Source organism: Pseudonaja textilis, chromosome 3 (genome assembly GCF_049901715.1).
Source record: "Pseudonaja textilis isolate UNSWEBS1 chromosome 3, rPseTex1.2, whole genome shotgun sequence".
Lineage (NCBI taxonomy): Eukaryota > Metazoa > Chordata > Lepidosauria > Squamata > Elapidae > Pseudonaja > Pseudonaja textilis.
Genome location: NC_141992.1, coordinates 142,780,001 through 142,801,761, shown reverse-complemented (window position 1 = coordinate 142,801,761; position 21,761 = coordinate 142,780,001). Strand labels below are relative to the sequence as shown.

Here is a 21,761-nt window from a genome sequence, read left to right as displayed (position 1 = left end):
TATTCATTGCCCTGCATAGAGTTTTAGCAGTGTCCTTATAAGGCAAAGGATCTGTTTAGTTTTCAGGTCCAAAATCAAAATAATGATGGAAGATTCGCCAGCTGGGCCACTTGGTGAGAGACCCAGGGACCACCCGTCGTCATTCAAAAACTTCGATTGTCAGGATGGGCGGAACCGGCCTTTCAGATAAACTTGGAACTACCACTCCCAAAATTCCCCACGGCTGAGGGGGCGGGGCTGAAACCGCCATCCTCTCAGAGAACACGACTCCTTCCTTCCGATTCGTCCGTTTGCGCTTTGGACAATCCCCACTCCCCCCCCCCCGCCCCCATGTCAACTCATTACCCTGCCTCTTCCTCCTTGGCTCGCGAGTCGCGCTCGCCTCGTGCCGGGTCACGTGGGCTCTCCGCCCTGAGAAACATCCCCGCCTCCCCCTCCCTCCCTCCCTCCCCTTCCTCTTCTCTGAGTCCGTTCCCTCTTCTAACCTCCCAGCCGCGCTTCCGGCGGTAGGTACCGTCCGTCCCTCTTCCTCCCTCCGCCGCCAGCTGCGCTTCCGGCGGTAGGTAAAAATGTATTGGATTCGTCTTTTCGGAGCTTGGAAGGGGGCGGGCGGGGGTGGCGTTCCCGTCCGTTTCTTTCTCGACGTGACGGGCAAGGGTGGCGGTTTCTGTCTTCCCTTGCTCGAGCGCGGGGAAGAGGAAGGAAGGACGGACGGAGGGAGGGAGGGAGGAAGAGCGAAGGCTGCCCGTTTCTTTCTCCCGGTTGACTGCGGCCAGTAAAGAGGGACAGTGCAGTTAGGGAAAGAGACCTTTGCAGAGCTGCGTTAGGTCGGTCGGTGGCCGGGTTAGAGGGAAGAGTTGTTTTGAGTGTGAGAAGGGGAAAAAAAATAAAAAAATACACAGCCGACTTCGCCTTCGGAGAAAGTGGACGAGGATCAACCTTCCCTACCCGCCCCCTTGGCTGAGAAGCTTCCTGGTTGGGCCTGGCTTTGGCCCGTTTGTAGAGCAGAAAGAGAAAAGGAGGACAAAAAGGTGGGGGAAAACTCCCACCCCCTAAAATGACACCTCTGATAGTTGCTAGACCGGCGGCTTTCTAAGCTGTCATCTGATCCATCGTGATGGGGTATGGCCCTGAATTTGATCTGACCATCAGCAGTTAGAATCCACAAGATCCTCCTTGCTTGTAAACTTCAAGGAATCTAAAACTGATTAATAATTTGTTTTGCTATCCAAAAAAAAAAAAGTATGGAAGGTTTCTTTATTTCCTCGGCATCATCAATCTGTTTCCCTCCAGATTTTCTTTTAATAGTTTGAAATCAGTTGCCCTAATCTCAGCTATAAAAAATAAAATAAGACCTGTTCCTTGAACTCTTTCCAAACAAAACTAAGGTGAGAAATGCAAAATTGGATAGTTGCAATCTGGTCAGAATTTAGGTATGGCTTTTACCCTCTCTACAATAGCTTCCTTCATCTTTTACTCCATTGTGCTGTCCCACTGCTTCTCCATGTTGCAGTTGATATCTAAAAGAACAGATCTGTAGATATATAGGAGCCTGGACTCTCACTGAGACACATACTGATATCTCAGACTCTGTTTTCTACTTGTTCCTATATTGTTCTGTCTTCTATCCGTCTCCATTTCCAATTGAAGGTATCTGCAAACAGAGTATGTGTAATATGTGTATGTGTAATATGTGGCCTTTTCCTTGATGTAGCAATGCAGACTGGTGTTGATCATCTGAAATATGTGCATATTGAATGAATTTTGGATAACCACTTGCTGGATACATTGTAACTGGGATATATTTTCTGCTGTATACTCATTATATATAGGATCACATTCAGACAGCAGGTATATGATAGGTCTAACAGACCTACACTGGAACTGATGCTAGATCTAGTTCAAATTACACGAAGAAGCCTAATTGACAACAATAAGATGTTAGAATAGTTCTAACACTCTGATTTCTGCATGTATATTCCCAATTTACTATCCAATTATTTCCTTAAATCTGTTTTTAAGAGTTTGCTGTTTTATCAGAATTGATAAAAATGTATACCCAGTGAACATAATAATCCAGTATGAGTGAATCATGTTGCTATAGGTTTAACAGGGAAAAGGTTTACTCAACTGATTAAAATCAAGTGTGGTAAAAGATTGTGATAAAAACTTCCTTACATCTCATTGTCAATACTGTGACAAGTAGGCAAATTGTTGTTCTATACTAGTACTTAGCAAATTCAGTTTGAAAAGGCTAAACATTTTAATACTTTGAACTGCTTCATAGTTAATACCGCTTCATAGTTAATCTCTGTCCTGAAAATTTTGAATCCCGCAGTTGTATTTTGGAAACTTAATGTATTAAATTAGTGTACAGGTAGTCCTTGACTTACAACAGTTCATTTAGTGACTGCTGAAAGTTACAATGGCACTGAAAACAGTGACATGACTATTTTTCACACTTAACTATTGAAGCATCCCAGTGGTCACCTGATCAAAATTCAGAGGGTTGGCAACTTGTTCATATTTATGATAGCTGCAGTGTCCCAGGGTCCTGTGAAAGATAAGCTTTTTAAAGCTATATACTATACTATATTATATATTATACGTCAAATCCATAATTATAATTCTAGTGATACATTCAGGAAATATCCAATCTCATACTCAGATAATGAGTAAATAAAAATGGTCTTTTGAAGTATATTCCATTCAGTAACAAAATGTTTCAGTTCCCTTTGAATTGTTAATTTTTATCTAAAAAAAGAAAACAATATTTGGGAGATGTTCTTAATTTTTGTTCTTGGCCTTTAAAACTTTAGATCTTTTCATGAAGGATATTTCATTGCAACACTTATTGAACTGACTTTAAGAAGTTATTATTGTAATTATTTTATCATTAGTTTCCTGAGTTTTTTAAACTTAGCATTTAAAATAGAATAAATTAAAGAATTTCATGGTCTTTTTAACAGTTGTTGAAATGGTGTTTAAAGTGTTGGGAGACCTATGTTCAAGTCTACACTCAATCAGAAAAGCTCACTGATTCACTTCGAGACAGCCTCCACTTCTCAGATTACAGGGTTATTATGGTAAAATACAGAGTGAAGGCAGGATAGAAATCTAACAAAAAATAAAAATAAGTCAGTTTCAGCCATATATATCTTCTTTAAAAATGAGAGTAGAATGGACATGGATAATTTTTGCTAAGCATGATTAGTTAATGAAAAGTATAATTTCATTAAAATACTTTGTCTTTGTTTGTAGATGGTGTTCTAGCACTGAATGTAGAATAATACTTATCTCTGGCAAATTTCAGACTTCTGTAAGTGTGAATCTTTTGGTCTTTTTCAAAAGACACACTGTTTTGGCGCCACATGAGGGATCATGAGCAAAATGACAAGGTATGTATCTCACTTAATTTTGAAAAAAAAATGAGAAAATTGATGTACAAATAAGTGTGCATATTTTCTTCAATTACTTCATGATTTAAATTTCAAGATTCTTAATTTTGCAAAAGAAATGGTTTATGGAATTTTCTTTTTCCTTCCCCTTATATGCATTTGAGAAAAACAGAAAAAAACCCTCATTTTATAAGAATATTTTATTCCAATTTTAGCAATGACTATCTCTTAGCTATTGTTCTATCCTTTGAGTGTTTTTGTGAGCTAAAAAACAAAGCCACAAATGCCTAAACTTTGTTTAGAATTTTTTCCCCTACCTATAGACAATTTATAAAGATTATAAAACAATATATTTGTGGTAAAATTTGTACTGGAAATTAGAGATCCGAGATTATAGAAAGAGAATATTTTAAAAGGAAATATTTAAAGTTCAGTGACATGGGATTGTTTCATGTAGACTTCAGGGTATCTACATGCTGATGGTTTATAAAACACATTTGTATACAAAGTTATGTACAAACTGTACTGTCAAGGAGGACATAGGTTCCTAGAGAGTTTGGAAAAAATACTTTGTATTCCCTCCTTTATAGGCCTATTAAATTTACTTTTCATTTTTCTTTTTTATAAACAGCCTCATCAGTGTGACCAATGTCCAATGTCATTTAATGTTGAGTTCAATCTTACATTGCACAAATGTACTCACAATGGGCAAGATCCTATGTGCCCTGTTTGCAACAAAAAATTCTCAAGAGTGGCTAGTCTTAAAGCTCATATTATGCTTCATGAAAAAGAAGAGGTAATTATATTTATTTTTAAATATTTGTACAATATGAGCATTTGACGTTAAAGTATTTTGACATATTGCTTAAATTGATTCTTAATACTATGTAAGGAAAAAAAGAATATGTTTTCTAACTTCAATAAGAAGCTAATATTTTCTTTTACTAAATTTTGATGTATTCTTAAATAAATTTAACAGTACTTACTTCCAAATACCATGCACAGCTTTTCTTCTGTCTTATATCAAAGGCCTTTCAGGATAATAATGTTATAAGCATAGATACTATATCTGACTTTATATTAAATAACTTTTGATTTAACTCCAGCTATGTAACTATGATCTGTTTTTTTTCTTTATATACCCTGGTTTGGTTGATTCCAATTTGGAATTAAGATTCAAATTGATATATTGTGATTTGAGTTTATTTATAACATTGTGTTTGAAAGTATAATTTCAGCATCAGAATGGTTATTAGGGGAGCGAATGCAGGCAACTGTTTGCAACAGTTCACAAATAATGGCAAGATCATATTGACAATCCTATTTCATATTTAAAAATTTTATTTCCCAACTATATATCTAAAAACATATTATTATATGTATCTAAACTGCAAAATGAAATTCAAGTGCAAAATCAGTATCTGATTTTTCATTTAGGTACTAATGTGAATATTTTAAGTTAGTTTGAAAAGTACATCCCTGACCAAAGTACAATTCGGTAAATCATGTGATTCGTTGGATTTTATAAATATATCAGTGTTGTACATATTGTAGTTTTGAGAAGATTTTATAGATTTGCTTTATAACCTCTGATAATGAAATCCTGCATTTACTCAGCCTTTAGTTTGATATTGATGTAGTGGTAAGAAAAGATGTGATACATCCATTTACACATAGTCCTCAAGTTACAAGCGCAATTGGGACTGGAATTTCGGTTATAAGTTGTTGCATAACTTGAGGCATATGATTAAACTCAATTTTATGGCCATTTTTTATTATGGTTAAGGAAATAACTGGTTGTTAAGCAAGCTGCATGGTTATGAGTACAAACCTATTGTATCCAATGGGTATTTTTTGCCAGAAAATCACAAAAAAGTATTCCAAAAGGCAATCATGTGACTGCGGGAGTGGAGCAACATTCATAACTTTGAGGACATGTTGTAAGAACCTTTTTTAGACTCTGTCATAACTTTGAATGTTCATTAAGCGACTGATTGTAAGCTGAGAACTACATACAAGTCCGCTGGGTTTTCTAATTTCTTTTAAAAAATTGTTCACTTTCCTAAATGTCATAAAATATACTTACATATTTCCAGAAAGTAATCAAGCTGACATTACCTTTATAGAATCTCATCTGTTCAGAATGTGGAGATGAGTTCACTTTGCAGAGCCAGTTGGCCCTTCATATGGAAGAACATCGCCAAGAGCTGTCTGGAAGCAAAACCCATATCTGTAAAACCTGTAAGAAAGAGGTTGAAACTGCTTCCCAACTAAAGGAACATATGAAAACTCACTATAAAATAAGGTGAAAATCGTCGATTCTTTACATTTGTTCACAAGTAGGTTATGTGATAATAAACTGCTCTGGTTGACTTACCATTCTGTGGCATTCTCAGAAACATGGCTGGATGATTTTTAATAGTTCTGGAAAAGCCCCAGATATCATATCTTACGATTTTTAACATCCTGGGGCAAGGGGAAACAGATTATATCCTATGATGGTAGGGAATGGAATTGAGAGCTTGCTATCCCCAGATTTCTGAGGACATATTTTGTCCTGCTTATAATCAAAACAGAAAATGGAGGATATGTAAAGAATGCAGCAATTCATTTTATCTAAAGAAAGCAGCGATTTGTTATGGAAAAGTTTTTGCTGAAGTCCTCAATCAGTAAAAAACCTTTCCATAACAAAGGATAAAGAATTTGGAATGAAATAACCTCCTAGTATTTGTTGGAGTGAGCAGCTGACAGGAATACATCTTTCAGTCTAGAAAATGAATTTATGAAACTGAGAAAGTTTCCTTAAAGGTCAATTGCAATTTAGACACATTACTTACACTCTCAGGCCCGATTCATTCATTCGCTGGGACAGCACGTCTATTCGTGAGGTAGAGAAGCAGCGCAAACTCTTTTTCTACAGCAGGCAAATAATGGTATGTGGACAAACAGTGTCCATGTGGAGCCCAGATGTCAGTGGTTTATTATGTGTGGTCTCTGCTACCTACATTTCCCCCCTTTTTGTGTGTTAAAAATTGGCTGAGAACTAGCCTGATGTAGTGAATTCCCAATTCTTTATCTCAGATATTGTAGACAGCATTTCTTCTTCCTATGAAGGACTGACAGTATCCCTCAATCCAGTCCCACTGCATGTATTTCAACAAGGATGGCAGCTTAGTTTGGAGACATTTTAATGTATTAATCATGTAAACTTTAATTGATTAATCAACTAATTTATTGGTTAATTATGCATTTGGAGGTTTTGTTTGCTAATGCGCATTTGTCAGATGCGTAACCTTAGTAAAGGTGCTGCATATAAGAATTTCTATTTTAATATGGTGTTTGTTATCTGTGCTTTTTATTAATTAAATTAGAACAACTTTTTGATCAAATAGAAATGTAATTGCAGTCCTAAATAGTCCAAACTTTCTGAATATTGGTAGAAAAAAAAAGAATTAAGATGATCACTGTTTCAGTACTAAAAGTGTGGCATTTGTTGCTCTTTGTTATTGGTGTCACATATAATACTTATTAGAAAAAAAACATTTGATCCATAATCATGATTATATAATCTTAGTATCAAGGCACCTATTTTATTGTATATCTGAACAAAATATTTAATTGTAATTTTCTGGATTGTTAATAGTTGAAATAATAAGAAAACTAGTCTACTTTAAAATCTGCTGATGATTATATTTAAAATAATGTTGATGTTCCACTGTTTTTATGTTCATAGGGTATCAAATACCAGGTCATATAATAGAAATATTGACCGGAGTGGGTTTACATATTCATGTCCACATTGTGGAAAGACTTTCCAGAAACCAAGTCAGTTAACACGACATGTTCGAATACACACAGGTAAGGTGAACAAATGCATCAAGCATATATTTGAATTTGTTGGTAACCCTATGAAATCCATTTTGTTTTTGTTTTTTTGCTTTGTGTGTATGTGTAAGATAATTCAATTTTTACTAATCCAAATTTTTGCTTTACTAATTCTTTATAAAAAAGCTTAAAAATGATCTGGCACAAATGTTACGTTAAAAACTTAAATATCCACATCTTACCACTGAGTAATCCTTAGAACAGATGAGGATTATATGAGTGTGCTACATTGACAATGTATGCCAATATTACCCTTCACTGAAGGTAAACTTCTGAAGTAATGAGCTTCATCTGTTTGTGGAAATCTTCCGTGGTCAAGATTATCCTATGTGGCTAGAAAAGAGACTTCCCACTACAGATGTTCATTTTCATTATTGAGAGAATGGGGTGATGGAAATTTTGGCTACAGCAATATTTGCTTTTGTCTGCTTCAGACAAGAAATCTTGTTGTGAAAGAAATCAGCATTTCAGTTTCCAAAATTGTAAATATATTGTATATTGTGATAAGTTTAACAAACATTTGAAGCAATGCAATCATTGGGGTTTGGCGAATTTACTTTTCAAATTTATCAATAAAGATATTCTAAAAAGTTTTCACTCCTACAAATCTTTGACAATCAAAATTTTTGCTTTTTCCCCAATATTATAGTGAAATTTGGTAACAATTTAGTAAGACTTTTTAGATGAGTACTAATGAAAGGATAAGAAAAAGAAAAGAAAATCATCACAAAAAATCCTTGGGAAAAAAAAAACCAACAGAAAATAATTTAATTAGTTTTTCACCAAATTCCAGATTGCTGATTTTTTCCATGTATGTCCTTCCTAAACAGCTCTGTGCAAATCATATCTATCTTTCCATAGGGATTGCATTCAAAGAATTTCAGGGAATAAAATAATAATAATAATAATAATAATAATAATAATAATAATAATAATAATAAAAAAAGCACCCAAAAGATTGAATGGGTGCCCGATATGTATCTCCAACCCATATGTTCCCATCAAAGAAAAAAATGTCAGCAAATCTAAAGTTAATTTGTTGGCATAAATCTGAACAATTTTGCATCTATCAATAGCCACTATAATCGCATAGGATGAAAATAACCTGTTGAGTTCGTAGCTTAAATCATTGTATATATATATATATATTTTTTAACTATGTAGGCTTTTTAGATATTTGTTTTTTCCATTTACCTAATGCTGCCTTTAAAGTATTTCTTTTGTTTGATGTGTGCATTGTTTTAGGTGAAAGGCCATTTAAGTGTAGTGAATGTGGAAAGGCTTTTAATCAGAAAGGTGCATTGCAAACCCATATGATCAAACACACTGGTGAAAAACCGCATCCTTGTGCCTTTTGCCCTGCAGCCTTTTCTCAGAAAGGCAACCTTCAATCACACATTCAAAGAGTACACTCAGAGGTAAATCACACCATTGATTTCAATGATGTGGAAATTTATTACTTTTTTTGTTTTAATTTTATTATTAACTTTCTGGGTTTCCAGGATTTTTCAAGCAACCACAATATGGTTTGCTACTAATTTGACTTTTACACTGCATTTTTTTATTTTCTGTACATAAAAGGATGTTTCTGGGAAAACAAGCAAATATACTATAATTAAGGTGAAAATAGGAAGAAACGTTCTTTGTTACAATAAAACTTTCCTTGTTTGGGGTTGATGGCTATCCATTAAATCCCAAAGCCAAATATTCTTGTTTGTACAATCTTTGTATCATTACATAATTGAATTTTGTATATTTTTATAAGGTTTTATGTCAATTTATATAGCTTGCATTATGTAATATGTACCATATTTGTCAGACTATAAGACGTACTGGACCATAAGACACACCTAGGTTTAGAGAAGGAAAACAAGGAAAAAAATAGTTTTTGGCTTCAACATGTCCCATTTTTCCCCTCCCTGGCCCCCAGAAGCACTCTGCAGGCCAAAACCAGCTCATTTTTGGCCTGCAGACTGCTTCTGGGGACCAGGGAGGAGAAAAACGGGATGCACAGAGGATTTGGGAGGCCAAAAACGGGCCAGATTTTGGCCTGCAGAGTGCCTCTGGGGGCCAGGGAGAGCAAAAATGGGACACACGGAGGGTTTGGGAGGCCAAAAAGAAGTCCCTATTCACTCTGTAAGATGCACAGGCATTTCCACCCACCTTTTTGGGTGAAAAAAATGTGTCTTATAGTCCAAAAAATACGGTACTTGGACATTATTTTGAAAATGAAATCTGAACACAAGTTTAATGTGTCACATCCAAATTCTATTTAATGAGTGTCTGTCAAGTCAAGGTATTGCTTAATAAATAGTCTTTGTTTAGCGACTGCCTTATTCTGTGACCATTAGCAGTTATGATAAAAAAGTAACTTTGCAACCAGTCCTCATATCGATGACCTCAGATCTGTGAGCTGAAGTAAGATCATAAGCACAATTACAGTTTCATTTAGCAACTGCTTTGCTTAAATGACCAAGCTGCAGGTCCTAATCGTAGTCTCTAAATGAGGGTTATTGTACACTATTTTTAGTCTTGAAATTTCCCTGTATATTGCTTGTCTTCTGTTGCAATGTATCTTCCTTGGTTGCTCCTACATATGGTCAAGTAAATGAAGAGTTTGCTTGATGGAAAGCCTACCACAATCCTTTTCTATTTATGCTATTATGTAGTATGTATCCAAAAGAGTTTACAATATAATGCCTGGGAAATTTTTGGACTCTGAATTTTTCCATTCTCACGATAAGTCTTTTGTTGCTGGATGGTGACTGCCATATCTCAGATGGGAATGGGACAACTTGCTGCAGCCAACTCGCTGCAGCAAACTCAATGCAGCTGACTCGCCATGGCCAACTCACCATGAGACAACTCATTGTGGGACAATTTAACAATTCTACTTAATTATTTAAAATAAATAAAAATTATTTTAATTTTTGCCATCTAACTGTTCATTCCATCACTCCTTTTGCATGATTTCTTTAATGTTTCTGTTTCACCATTTCTTCTATATTAGTATAACTCTTATCCAGCAGTGAGTTGTTCTGTGGCAAGATGGCCCTGGCGAGTCCTGCAGTGAATTGGCTGTGGCCAGCTGTCCGTGGTGAATATTCATAGACGCTCTCCGATAAATGTGAAGTAGATACTGCAATACTGAAGCTAGCCTTTTCCATGCAGTATGCTTTTTCAAACCCCTCTGTTTTTGATCACAGCATGCTTGACAATCCTGGCAACTTATTACATAGGATTAATCTTATTTAAATTATTTTAGAGTAAAACCAGTTACAATAAAATAGTGTACTTTAAGTACCCATGTAATAACATTTGTACATAAGAATATATGTACTAACATATATTATTTCTTTTGTTTCTAAAGGTAAAGAATGGCCCTATGTATAACTGTACAGATTGTAGTTGTATTTTCAAAAGCTTAGGCAGCTTAAATACTCATATCAGCAAGATGCATATGAGCGCCACACAAAACACAACAAATTCTGCTACAGAAGCAGCTCATATTACAACGGTAACTTTTATATTCTAATATCTTTGTCCACTTGCATTACATTGTATGGTATAATTTTGCTTAGATGGTACAATATACTATATGGGTGTTAAACTCAAGGCGCTGGGGACTGGATCCGGCCCACGGGGTGCTTAGAAGTGGTTCATAGGGCTGTCCTGGGAACCGCGAAGGTCTGGCCTGCGATGCCTCTGCCACCGAAAACAAAGCTCAGGAGGACTGTGCAGCCTTCGCGAGCTCAATTTTCAGCCAGGATGGCCTCCTCCAGCCCTCTGTCAGCAAAAGTGGAGGTCAGAGGGGCTCCATTTTTGCTAGCAGAGAGCTGCAGGAAGCCGTCACAGCCAAAAATGCAGCTTGTGAAGGCCGCGTGCGCCCCCTCAAGCTCAGTTTTTGCAGGCAGAGGATTGCAGGAAGTCGCCCCAGCCAAAAACGCAGTTTGAGTTCAAATACAACCCTGATGTGGCCCTCAATGAAATTGAGTTTGACACCCATGCACTATATACTATTATGCCATTTATAAATACAGAAATTCTATTATTACTTTAAACAAAACCCTCTTCACTGATGGTTGAAGGGATATATGCAAAGTGACTCTTCAAAGTGCTGAGGGGAGGGGGAGTCAGAAAATATTTCTGTGAACTTTTGTAGAATTTTAATACAGTTTCAAAATGTTTGTCTTCTAAATCTAATGAAAAGTCAAAATGAGCCTGCTAGAAAATAGTTGTTCTTCATGTCCATAATAGACTATTTTCACAATAGGGAAATTGTTTGCTTTTCTTGGTATTACTCATAAATGTTTTTACAAAGCAGAGTTTCTAGAGCATTTTCTGTTACTTAAAACATTTTCACGACTGAGTAAATATTTGCAGAATGTGTAAAATGTGCTAACTTTTACTTCAAGGGATGTTTTTGACCTCAACTGAAAGTCTCACTCCACTTGTCTAGCAGTCTGATAATTTTCTCATGTGCCGCTAGCGATTTTGATCAGAACATAGAAAAAAAGCAAACAGAAATTTTCTTGGTATTCTTTGACCAGAAGTACAAACACATGAAAAAATCATTTGAGTGTTCAAAAAATAAAAAATGGCACTTATTAGTCATGTCTTAAAGAAAAGCATGTTTTTTCATCCTTTAATAAATAAATATTCAATAATTTCAGTCAATAAATTCTCTAAAATTATATATTTTATATCAGGACTTTAACAGGTTTATCCTAACATAGTCCTAAATGAAACTAATTCTCCAATTTATTATTCTACCATGTTTTGTTTTGAAAAGTAGATTTATATATATATATATATATATATATATATATGTTTCTTAAAATAGGATTCGGTGGCTCAGCCATTGACGTTAACAACAGTTAATTTACTGCAGCCTATGGACAATAAATGGAAAAATGTAAGTATTCCGCTTCTAACCTTAATGAGGTGTTATTACTGTTGTAAAATCTCATAAGGGACTCATTGCAGAACTTTTTATATATTTCATGTATTCTACATAATCATCTCGGGGAGATACAGTTATCCTTGAGAGATTTTAAAGGACTTTGTGATATTATTTGTGAATTTGCTGTTACTAATCTTGTGCCACTTGCAGGAATGCTGAGTGATCTATCAACTCTCATAACCGGAGTATATTGAGCATTCTTGCATTGCAATTTAGCAGCAAAGAGGAGATTAGCATGGGTATTCCTGACATTACTGGATGCCTATTTAAAACAAAAGTCAAATGTAACCCAATAGAACACAAACACTGCCAAAATTGTGCTCAAAAAATATGTGGACGCCAGATGTAATAGCCAATATGAATACCAAAAATTCCAGACAGGCCAGAAACAGATTATCTAGCAGACACCATTTGAATCATGAAATGATCCTGAAAATAACCTAAAATTAGACATGAAATCAATAGTATTTGTAGCTTACAAGAAGATTAAATATATTATATATATGAGATTTTTTTTAACCATTTGCTTTTCTGCTTTTATTTTTTCACAAAGTGCCCTAAACAGTTAAAATGTGAAGCTGAATAAATTACAGGGTAGCTGTTAAAGTAACACATTAGGGAACTTCTAATCAGCACATTTAGAATATATATTTAAAGTAATAGGTGGGAAGGTTCTTGCAAAAAGTTAGCTGTTGCGGAATATTAACAAAGCAGCAACAGTGCACTCAGAGGTACTTCAACAAAAGAGCACTTATGGCAGCCTTCTGTAAAACCTGAAATTTCTGAGCTATCTACAAAATCAGAAAGTATACAGAGCACAGGAAATCTTAAAAATTATGAATTTGCTGTTCCAAGAGAAGTAAGTTTGTTCACTTATTAATCAATTTATGTGCTCACAATTTCATTCCAGCTCATGGCACTGAACTGTTAGAACAGATATTTTTATTACACTACCAGAATAATAAGCACTAGTTGTTCTATTGGCAGAGAACTATGCATCTGGTTGCCCTGCTATTTATTTATATATTTTACCGGGTTTTTATACCACTCAGCTGAAAAGATTTAATGGCTTATACTTCGCATTACACCAAGTAGTACATATAATAAGAGTTTAAAAGAATATGGCAAAGCAAAGTAAAACCCAAGAAAACAATAAACCTCACCTCTATCACTTTTTAAAATGTTGGTTATGCATGCAGGCCATCACTGAGTTGATACTGATTTATAAGCATTACCTTTTTAGAGACACAATAATTTTTATTGTTAGTACCCTGTTTCTCCAACAATACGGCCTCCTCCAATAGGAAGTCCCAGCATGTTTTATAGGCATGAAATGAAATTAAGCCCCTCCCCCCAAATTAAGGCCTATATTAAAACATGTGAAATGGTGGGGAAATGGCGGGGGGGCTTGCTGTTAGGAAGTACTTTTGTTGCACACCCGGATATGGTGCTGCCTGCGTTGACCCTGATACAAAGTGCCCCACCAACGCCGAGGTCAACATCCAAGCTGTTGCCGCCCGCCCTAAGATGCAAGTGGGGGGAATTAAGTCACCCCCGAAAAGACGGCCTAGCCGTTTTTTCGGGGCTCAAAAAAAAATAAGACCCGGCCTTATTATATGAGAAACACGGTAATTGTTCAGCTTTAACAATATCCTCACAAACATTTATAACGGGGTGAGCCTAAAGTTACAGAGCACTAGAATTGTTACATTATATAAAATATTTTCTCACAGCAGAGCACTAATGCTATTATCAAGCCTCCTTCCATCATTTTAAAATTATTAGATTACATGGTTTATAACATGCCTTTACTGTACACATCTTTCTTGATTTTGTTATGCAATAAAGCTCCTCTAGTTAATGAACTGGCCTTTTTTTCTGGTAATTAATTCAGGATATATGCTTTTATTTATAATAAGTCTCTATGAAAATGTTCATATTTGTGAAACATATTTGAATTTAACATTGCAGATTGTAAGGTAAAATTAATTTTTGTCCAACTTTGAAATATTGCTCCTTGCTTGCTGTTGGATTATTAAACAGTATGGTTCAATTTCATTTTAAAATATCACTTTAATTCCCAATGTTCTATGTGATACCTGAAATGTGTTTGCAAATCACATCTGTATACTCACAAACGATTTATCCACAGACAGAAAATCCAATAACTCCAGCTGTAGGACATCAAGGTCAGCAATCAGTAACTGATGTCATTCAACAACTCCTTGAGTTGTCAGAGCCAGTGGAAAACAATCCATCCCAGCCATCTAGTCAGCAACTCAGTATGGCTGTGGGAATCAACAGAGATATTTTGCAGGTAGGATAACCTATTTGGAATCCTCACCTTGTTTTTTTAGAATATTGCAGTCTCCTTATTTGGCACAAAGGAATAATCAAAGCATCCCAGACTAATTTCTCTCTTGTGTGGATTCAGGAAATGCTTTGTCTGGAAATTCTCAATCATCCAGGTCATGGTTGTTCCATAAGTGCTTTTCCGAAAGGCAACTGGACTTTCTTGGTTTTTCTCAGTTCTGAAGAAGCTTCTTGGATGAGAACTGAAATGTTTTTGAGGAAGAAACCCAAAAAAGTTAAGTTGCTCTTTGAAAAAGCACCTCTGGGACTTCAGCAGTGGTGCTCGAAATTCAGGCTGTTCCTGGTGGTTGAAAACAGGACTATTTTCTGATTGTGATCATTTTGTGCTGAATGCCCACTGAATGCCTACAGGAGCATTATGCTCACCCAATTATTGCTATTTGAGTGCTGTCTCCTTACAGGAATGCTATTGGTGGTACTTCTTTCCTCTGGTTTCAGGTTTTCAAAATACCCGGGAAACTCCAGTTTTCAGTGTTAATAGAACTGTAAAACATAGAAAAAAAATAAATTAACTTTAAAAAGATGATGCTATGTGGCAAAATGCTGTTTAAAATGAGCAATGGAATATGAATGAGCTGGTCATTATTCTAAGTTGTTGAAAGAAACCTTTTAGCAAATTTCTAGTTTCTCGGTTGAAAGTATTAGAAGTTATGCTTTCCCTTTTTTGCCAATTTGGTTGTTACTTTTGGAATCTAAGTAGAGCTTTACATTTTTATCTTTTTACCTGGGGAATAGAGAAAACAAAGCTGTGAAGTGTTCAAATGGAGCTGGAATCTGAAAGGGTAAAATAAATCAGATATCTCTGAAAAACAAACCAGTTTAAATATTCTTGTCTATTTGAAAGTTCCACTTGAATCTTGCTTTCAGTTTAATTCATTATGTTTGTCTTAGCAAGCCTTGGAAAATAGTGGGCTATCCTCAATACCAGTTTCAGCAAACACTGACTGCAGTGAAACGAAGACTCCTCCAAGTCCAGAAGAAGCTGCAGATGCTCAGAATCTCTCCGGTCCTCAAGTCAACTCCAACAATACGGAACAAGTTAAAGAGCGAGACAACCCAGAGAAAGTAGACAAAAAAGAAAAAAGGGTTCTGAAGAAAAAATCCCCATTTTTACCTGGTAATGGCAAAAGGTTAATTCTGTCCACTACAGTATACATAAGCATTATTTACTAGTATGTATGTATGTATGTATGTATGTATGTATGTATGTATGTATGTATATATGTATAATCTGTATAGAATGCATGGTGTTTCTAGGCAAAGTATGAAATGGCTGTATTATTTAAATATATGTATAATACCTAGGCATTATGCAAAATGACAAGAACTATTTAGGCAAAGCATGAAAAGAGAGTCATGAAAAGGGTTAGGGTCAGAGTTAGGTTAGGGTTATTGACCTATTTGTTCCAACAATAAAGGCTAGAAAGGCTAGTATTTTATACTTTGCCAGTTTACCTTTTGGCATGGCATAGAATTCATAGGAAATGTGTGAAATATTAATCATTTCATACTTTGACATCTCATTTGTTGGCATTCTATAAATGCCAAATTTCACACATTTCCAGCAACATACACTATAAGCATTATTTAGTAATATATAGTGTAGCATTATCACTGCTGGTTGCCTTTTTGTAGAGTAGTACAAACTGAGTATATCCTTTCTGTTCACTATTTGACAGGTTTCTAAAGTTAAAAAAGTCTCTATAGATATTGCATTGTGTAACTATTTTCTATTTAGAGCTAGCATATCTAGTAAATTGTAGGATTCAGGCATATTGTACTGTACTGTAAAGGGCCATTCTTAGTCAAACAGGTGGAAAAAGATGAGAAAAATAAGGAGAAAGCTCTCTCCTCCGCCCCAGATTCTACTCCAGACTTATGCATACTAAGAGAAAGGGCACTCTCCTCTAGATACAAAGAAAGCCCTTAAAATCTGCTTAATAATTTGGAGAATGTTGTCAAAGAATGTCTTCCCAGAAAGCGTCGTGAAAGTCTCTAGAGAGATCCGGAAAAATATAGTCCGGTAAGAAATTCAGGCACATCTTTACAGGAACTGCTGTCAGATCTCAGGTCAAACTCAACTTACAGAACCCTTTACTTTTATTAATTTATAGAGTAGTTATAACAATCTGTTTCACGGAAACATTATTCCTCAAATAGTGAGTAATTCAGTCTCCCAATTAATGTCACAGTTGCTTGATGACATTTGCCAAAATGTAACCTTATGCTTCATTTTGAATTCCAGTCTTTTTTTTCCTTTCACAATTAGAATGTCAACCTTTTCAAATTGTTTATATTTCAGGTTCCATACGTGAGGAGAACGGAATACGATGGCATATTTGCCCGTACTGCTCTAAGGAATTTAAAAAACCCAGTGATCTTGTACGGCATATACGCATTCACACTCATGAAAAGCCATTCAAATGTCCACAGTGTTTCCGGGCCTTTGCTGTGAAGAGTACTCTCACAGCACATATAAAAACGCACACGGGCATTAAGGCTTTTAAGTGTCAGTACTGTATGAAGTGCTTTTCTACCTCAGGAAGTTTGAAAGTACATATTCGCTTGCATACAGGTAAAATCTAATGTTTTGAAGCCCTGCTTATGTTTAATCTTAGCAAAAAAAAAAAAAAAAAGTTTTCCTGTGTCATAACCCTATTTGCTTGTCAGCTGTGCTCAGATCAAATATAGCAAAGCAGGACCAACAATATCATGTTTTCATTGTAAAATATAACTGTTTATGTATTTAAATGTAATATATGTCAGTCCAGAAAGAAAAGACCAATAGAACTATAAATTATGTATGATTGAGTTTCTGTGGGTTCATATTACAGTGTTTGTGTAGACACGTGGTGGGGACTTTGGATCTAATTTGGCTATTGTGGAGCCTTAAGCAACTCTTACTCAAAATGTCTATGGAGATTCTCAGTCATCCAGGTTTTGGTTGTCCCAAAGAAGTTTTTCCAAAAGGCAGCTGGACTTTTTTGGAAGAAAGTCTGGTTGCCTTTTGGAAAAGTACCTTTGGAGCCCTATCCTTATCTCGTACAGCAGGCATCTTAGTTAAGGTGCTGGGCAAACTCTGTTTTTTAAGCCTTTGGGGAAGGCATGGACCATTCAGGATTGTTGGAGTACTTTCTGTGCTCAGAGAAAATATTTTGAGCAGAGTTGTCTTGCATGTCTTCAGCTTACTTATACAGCCATTCTTTGTGTGCTCTGCATGTTGCACATTGGGGCAAGGAGTGGATGGGTGAAGCTTGCATGTGCTGTATTGTGTGGAAAATGTTTGTTCTCTCTCGTGATCCTACAGGGCAATCTATGTCCATGCTGGGGAAAGCAGGCTTTGTCTTATAATTTTATTTTTAAATAGAAATGTTTTAAGTCAAAGCGTTTGAATTAATTAAGCATATTTGATTGTTTACCTTATCATCTTTTTATCTATTTATTTTTGGGAGTTGGAAATAAAGACATAATCTGTTTGTCTTTTGTAGGTATTAGACCCTTTGCTTGTCCACACTGTGACAAAAAGTTTCGAACTTCAGGTCACAGAAAGACACACATTGCTTCTCACTTTAAACATACTGAACTGAGAAAGATGCGGCATCAGCGGAAACCTGCAAAAATTCGAATAGGCAAGAGCAATGTGCCAGTACCTGATATTCCTTTACAAGAACCAATCCTCATCACAGATTTAGGTAATGTGCGTAGCATAATTTTGCTCGAAAGAAATTTCAGTATTTATTTAGAAGACTAGAAGCGAAAGGAATGTGTCTACTTGATCAAACTAGATTCAGATAGTTTGAGAAAATATTCTTCCATGGTGTAATATTTTAGCTATTACTATGCAAGAAACATAATTAGAAAAGCAGTTTCATTCTAGTGTGTCAGGACTACTTAGCCAAGATAGAAGTAAAGTGCGGATAAAATACATTATCTATTCTGAGATAGTGTTATTTATATTTAATAAGGCTTTGCAAAGCATTTGAAAATAATTTGCATGGAGAAAACTTTCTAAGCAATCACAATTGGCACAGCTTTTTAAAAATCTTTCAAAAATAAATGCACGTATTTTAAACAGTTTGGACTGATCTAATCTGTAGGGCTTCATCGAGGATATAAATGTAATATGTTGCACTGTGTATAAGCTAAACTTTTCATTTTAGGGGATATACAAATGCACAATTTTATTAAAGGACAGACAACTTGTTTTTCAAAATTCAATCTAGGCAGATGTAACAAAATAATTATTCACATTTGCAAATATCTCCTGATATTTAAGTAATCTAAAAGTTTTAATAATTAGGCTATCTTAGTCTTGGAGAAATTTTGATTGGAAACATTCTTTTTTAAAAAGGGTTCTTAAAATTGATACATAATTCTAATGGTCCAATTTATAAATATTTTATTCACATCAATTAAAGGCTAGTGCTATGCTTCAACTTTGAAGACAAAATGGTGCTTCGGAGTGGGGATGCTTACAAATGTAAAACCAGCCTTCAATTTCTTAAATGTGTCTGGTTCCTAGACCTGCATAGAAGATGCAGAGGACAGCCATGTACTCCTGGAAAAGGAATGGCTGCGTTCAGAAGTTGCTGCACTCATAACCACAGGTGTTTGAAAGCTCCATTATGACTCTCAATCTGAATAATGTTATTGCTAAATTATTTAATTTTGAAAATGGATCATTGGCCTAGTTAGTACAATGTACTGCCTTCCTGAAAATTTTGTATACATGAAAAAAGCAAACTTTTCATTTCTGTTTAGGAACCAGAATATGGTAAACATTGGAAAGATTTTTTTTGTTTTAAAATAGCATTAATCTGCCATTCCTTCCGCAGGTCTTATTCAGCCAATCCCAAGGAATAGCCAATTTTTCCAAAATTATTTCAATAATAATTTTGTGAATGAAGCAGACCGGCCGTATAAATGCTATTACTGTCACAGAGCTTATAAGAAGTCTTGTCATCTTAAGCAGCATATCCGGTAAATTTACTTAAAAATAGAATGTTTTGAATTATTATAAAAAAAAATGAAGAAGAAATGATTTTTTCTTGTTTTTCAAGCTCCCTGTTGCAAATCTTATTTTGATAATTTCAAGAAATATTCAATATTAAAACTTCAAGACAACGTAATTGCTTATATACAGTGTGTGTGTATGTATGTATATGTATGTATATATGTATATATATATATATATATATATATATATATATATATATATATATATATATATATATATATATATATATATATATATATATATATATATATATATATATATATATATATATATATATGGTATTCAGCTTTGTTCGGGTATTTTCCCACGTCATTATAGTTGTGCTTTTAAAGTTGTAGCAATCTTTCAGCAAAATCTCATCTGATATATATATGTATGTATGTATGTATGTATAAGTATATGTGTGTGTGTGTGTATGTGTATATGTGTACGCACACACACACATATACATATACATACATACATACACACACACACACACACACACACAACACACATACACACACACTTACAGAAAAAGATATGTTTTGGGTGGACTTTATAATTCCCAGACTTGAATGTTGTTACACCTCTGTGAAGAGGTCTAAAACAGGCAGCGTGCAAGGAAAATCTAGACATATTTGTGAACTAGAAGAATTTAAGAATGGAAAATATTTCAAAACAGAAAGCCTCTTATCTCGCTATAGAAAATGTGTTATCTCTGCCAAAGATGACAAATTCTGCTGCACCTGTGAAATTCATTGTATTCAAAGACATGTCATTGCAAAGAAGGGTAGTTCTCAATTAACTGAACTTCAGGAATATACAAAAGAATAGTAAAATCAAAAGAGAAACCACGGGCAAGGACTTGAAATTTCTCTGGTGATCGCTTAGCATAATTGGTGATAAGTCCCAATTTGGAGTTAACAGGAGAAGAAAAAAGAGGAAAGAGAATGGAGTAGGAATTTGAACAGGGGATTGTTGCAGGTGACATTTCTGATAACTTATTCATGTCTCTCTTTTTCTCTTTTAATTGCTGCTTATTTAGTATTTATTTCCCTATCTTTTCCTCTGACTTTTTTCTTTGATTTGTTTCAAAGATCACACACTGGTGAAAAACCATTCAAATGTTCTCAGTGTGGAAGAGGCTTTGTATCAGCCGGAGTGCTAAAAGCGCATATTCGAACCCACACTGGATTAAAAGCATTCAAGTGTCTTATATGCAATGGAGCTTTCACCACTGGAGGCAGTCTGCGGAGGCACATGGGCATCCACAATGACCTTCGGCCCTATATGTGTCCCTATTGTCAGAAAACATTCAAAACCTCATTAAATTGCAAAAAACATATGAAAACGCACAGGTTTGTTTATCTTGAAATTCAGTCCTGAATTATAATTCATTCCAGTTGTTACACTTTGCTCTTTTGAAATTCTGTAGGACCTGTCAGTAAATTCAAGTTGTTGAAAGAACTTTTTTTCCCCAGAGACTGGGAACCTAGGTTGAATTACAAACAACTATTTTAATGAGTAGATTGGTTTAAAAGTGAAAATACAGACTGAGAAAAAGCAAAAAGTCTCATTATCACTTGATTTTTAAATATATTTATTGTGGGAATAATATAAGTAGTTAAATATATTAGTTTCTCTTAGCTTCATTCTATTTAGTATTTAGAAGATTGTTAGAATTCTTTATTGGCCAAGTGTGATTGGACACACAAGGAATTTGTCTTGGTGCAAATGCTCTCAGTGTACATAAAAGAAAAGATACATTCGTCAAGAGTCAAGAATCATAAGTATTTAGTACTTTCAAGTTTATAGTGTAGCAGAAGTAGAAATGTGGGCAGATTGGAGGAATTCAGGAAGTAGCTCAAATTAGATATATTGAGCGATTGATTATACTACATCAAGTTTGTGTCAGTTCTTGGGAACCTTATAAATAGATTTTCTCCATGATTTGTCCCTAACCTAATCCTTCAGGTCTTTCAGCAGTTTACCTATTGCTGCTGTGACAGAGTCCATCCACCTTTGGTTGACCTTCCTTCCATCTTTCCCAGTATTAGAGTCTTCTTTAGAGACCTGTATCTTCACATAAGGCATCCAAAGTGCTAATGTGTTGACATTGCAAAAGATGTTTCTTCCTTTTCTT

At 35.1% G+C, this 21,761-nt stretch overlaps 1 protein-coding gene across 2 annotated transcripts in view; it reads left to right on the top strand.

The window, feature by feature from the left end:
• Window positions 1-455: 455 nt before the first annotated feature.
• Window positions 456-21,761, top strand: part of ZNF236 (zinc finger protein 236) — a 62,917-nt gene continuing 41,611 nt past the window's right edge. For both annotated transcript variants that reach the window (XR_015743152.1, XM_087931001.1), the window contains exons 1-14: window positions 456-559; window positions 3,262-3,398; window positions 4,030-4,194; window positions 5,525-5,703; window positions 7,132-7,256; window positions 8,529-8,701; window positions 10,654-10,800; window positions 12,127-12,198; window positions 14,399-14,563; window positions 15,511-15,736; window positions 16,922-17,194; window positions 18,108-18,311; window positions 19,455-19,599; window positions 20,716-20,976. Coding sequence is in view for 1 of the 2 variants with exons in the window: in XM_087931001.1 (XP_087787127.1) it covers window positions 3,372-3,398; window positions 4,030-4,194; window positions 5,525-5,703; window positions 7,132-7,256; window positions 8,529-8,701; window positions 10,654-10,800; window positions 12,127-12,198; window positions 14,399-14,563; window positions 15,511-15,736; window positions 16,922-17,194; window positions 18,108-18,311; window positions 19,455-19,599; window positions 20,716-20,976 (2,162 nt within the window). In the remaining variant the exon portion in view is untranslated. The remainder of the gene's footprint in view (window positions 560-3,261; window positions 3,399-4,029; window positions 4,195-5,524; window positions 5,704-7,131; window positions 7,257-8,528; window positions 8,702-10,653; window positions 10,801-12,126; window positions 12,199-14,398; window positions 14,564-15,510; window positions 15,737-16,921; window positions 17,195-18,107; window positions 18,312-19,454; window positions 19,600-20,715; window positions 20,977-21,761) is intronic.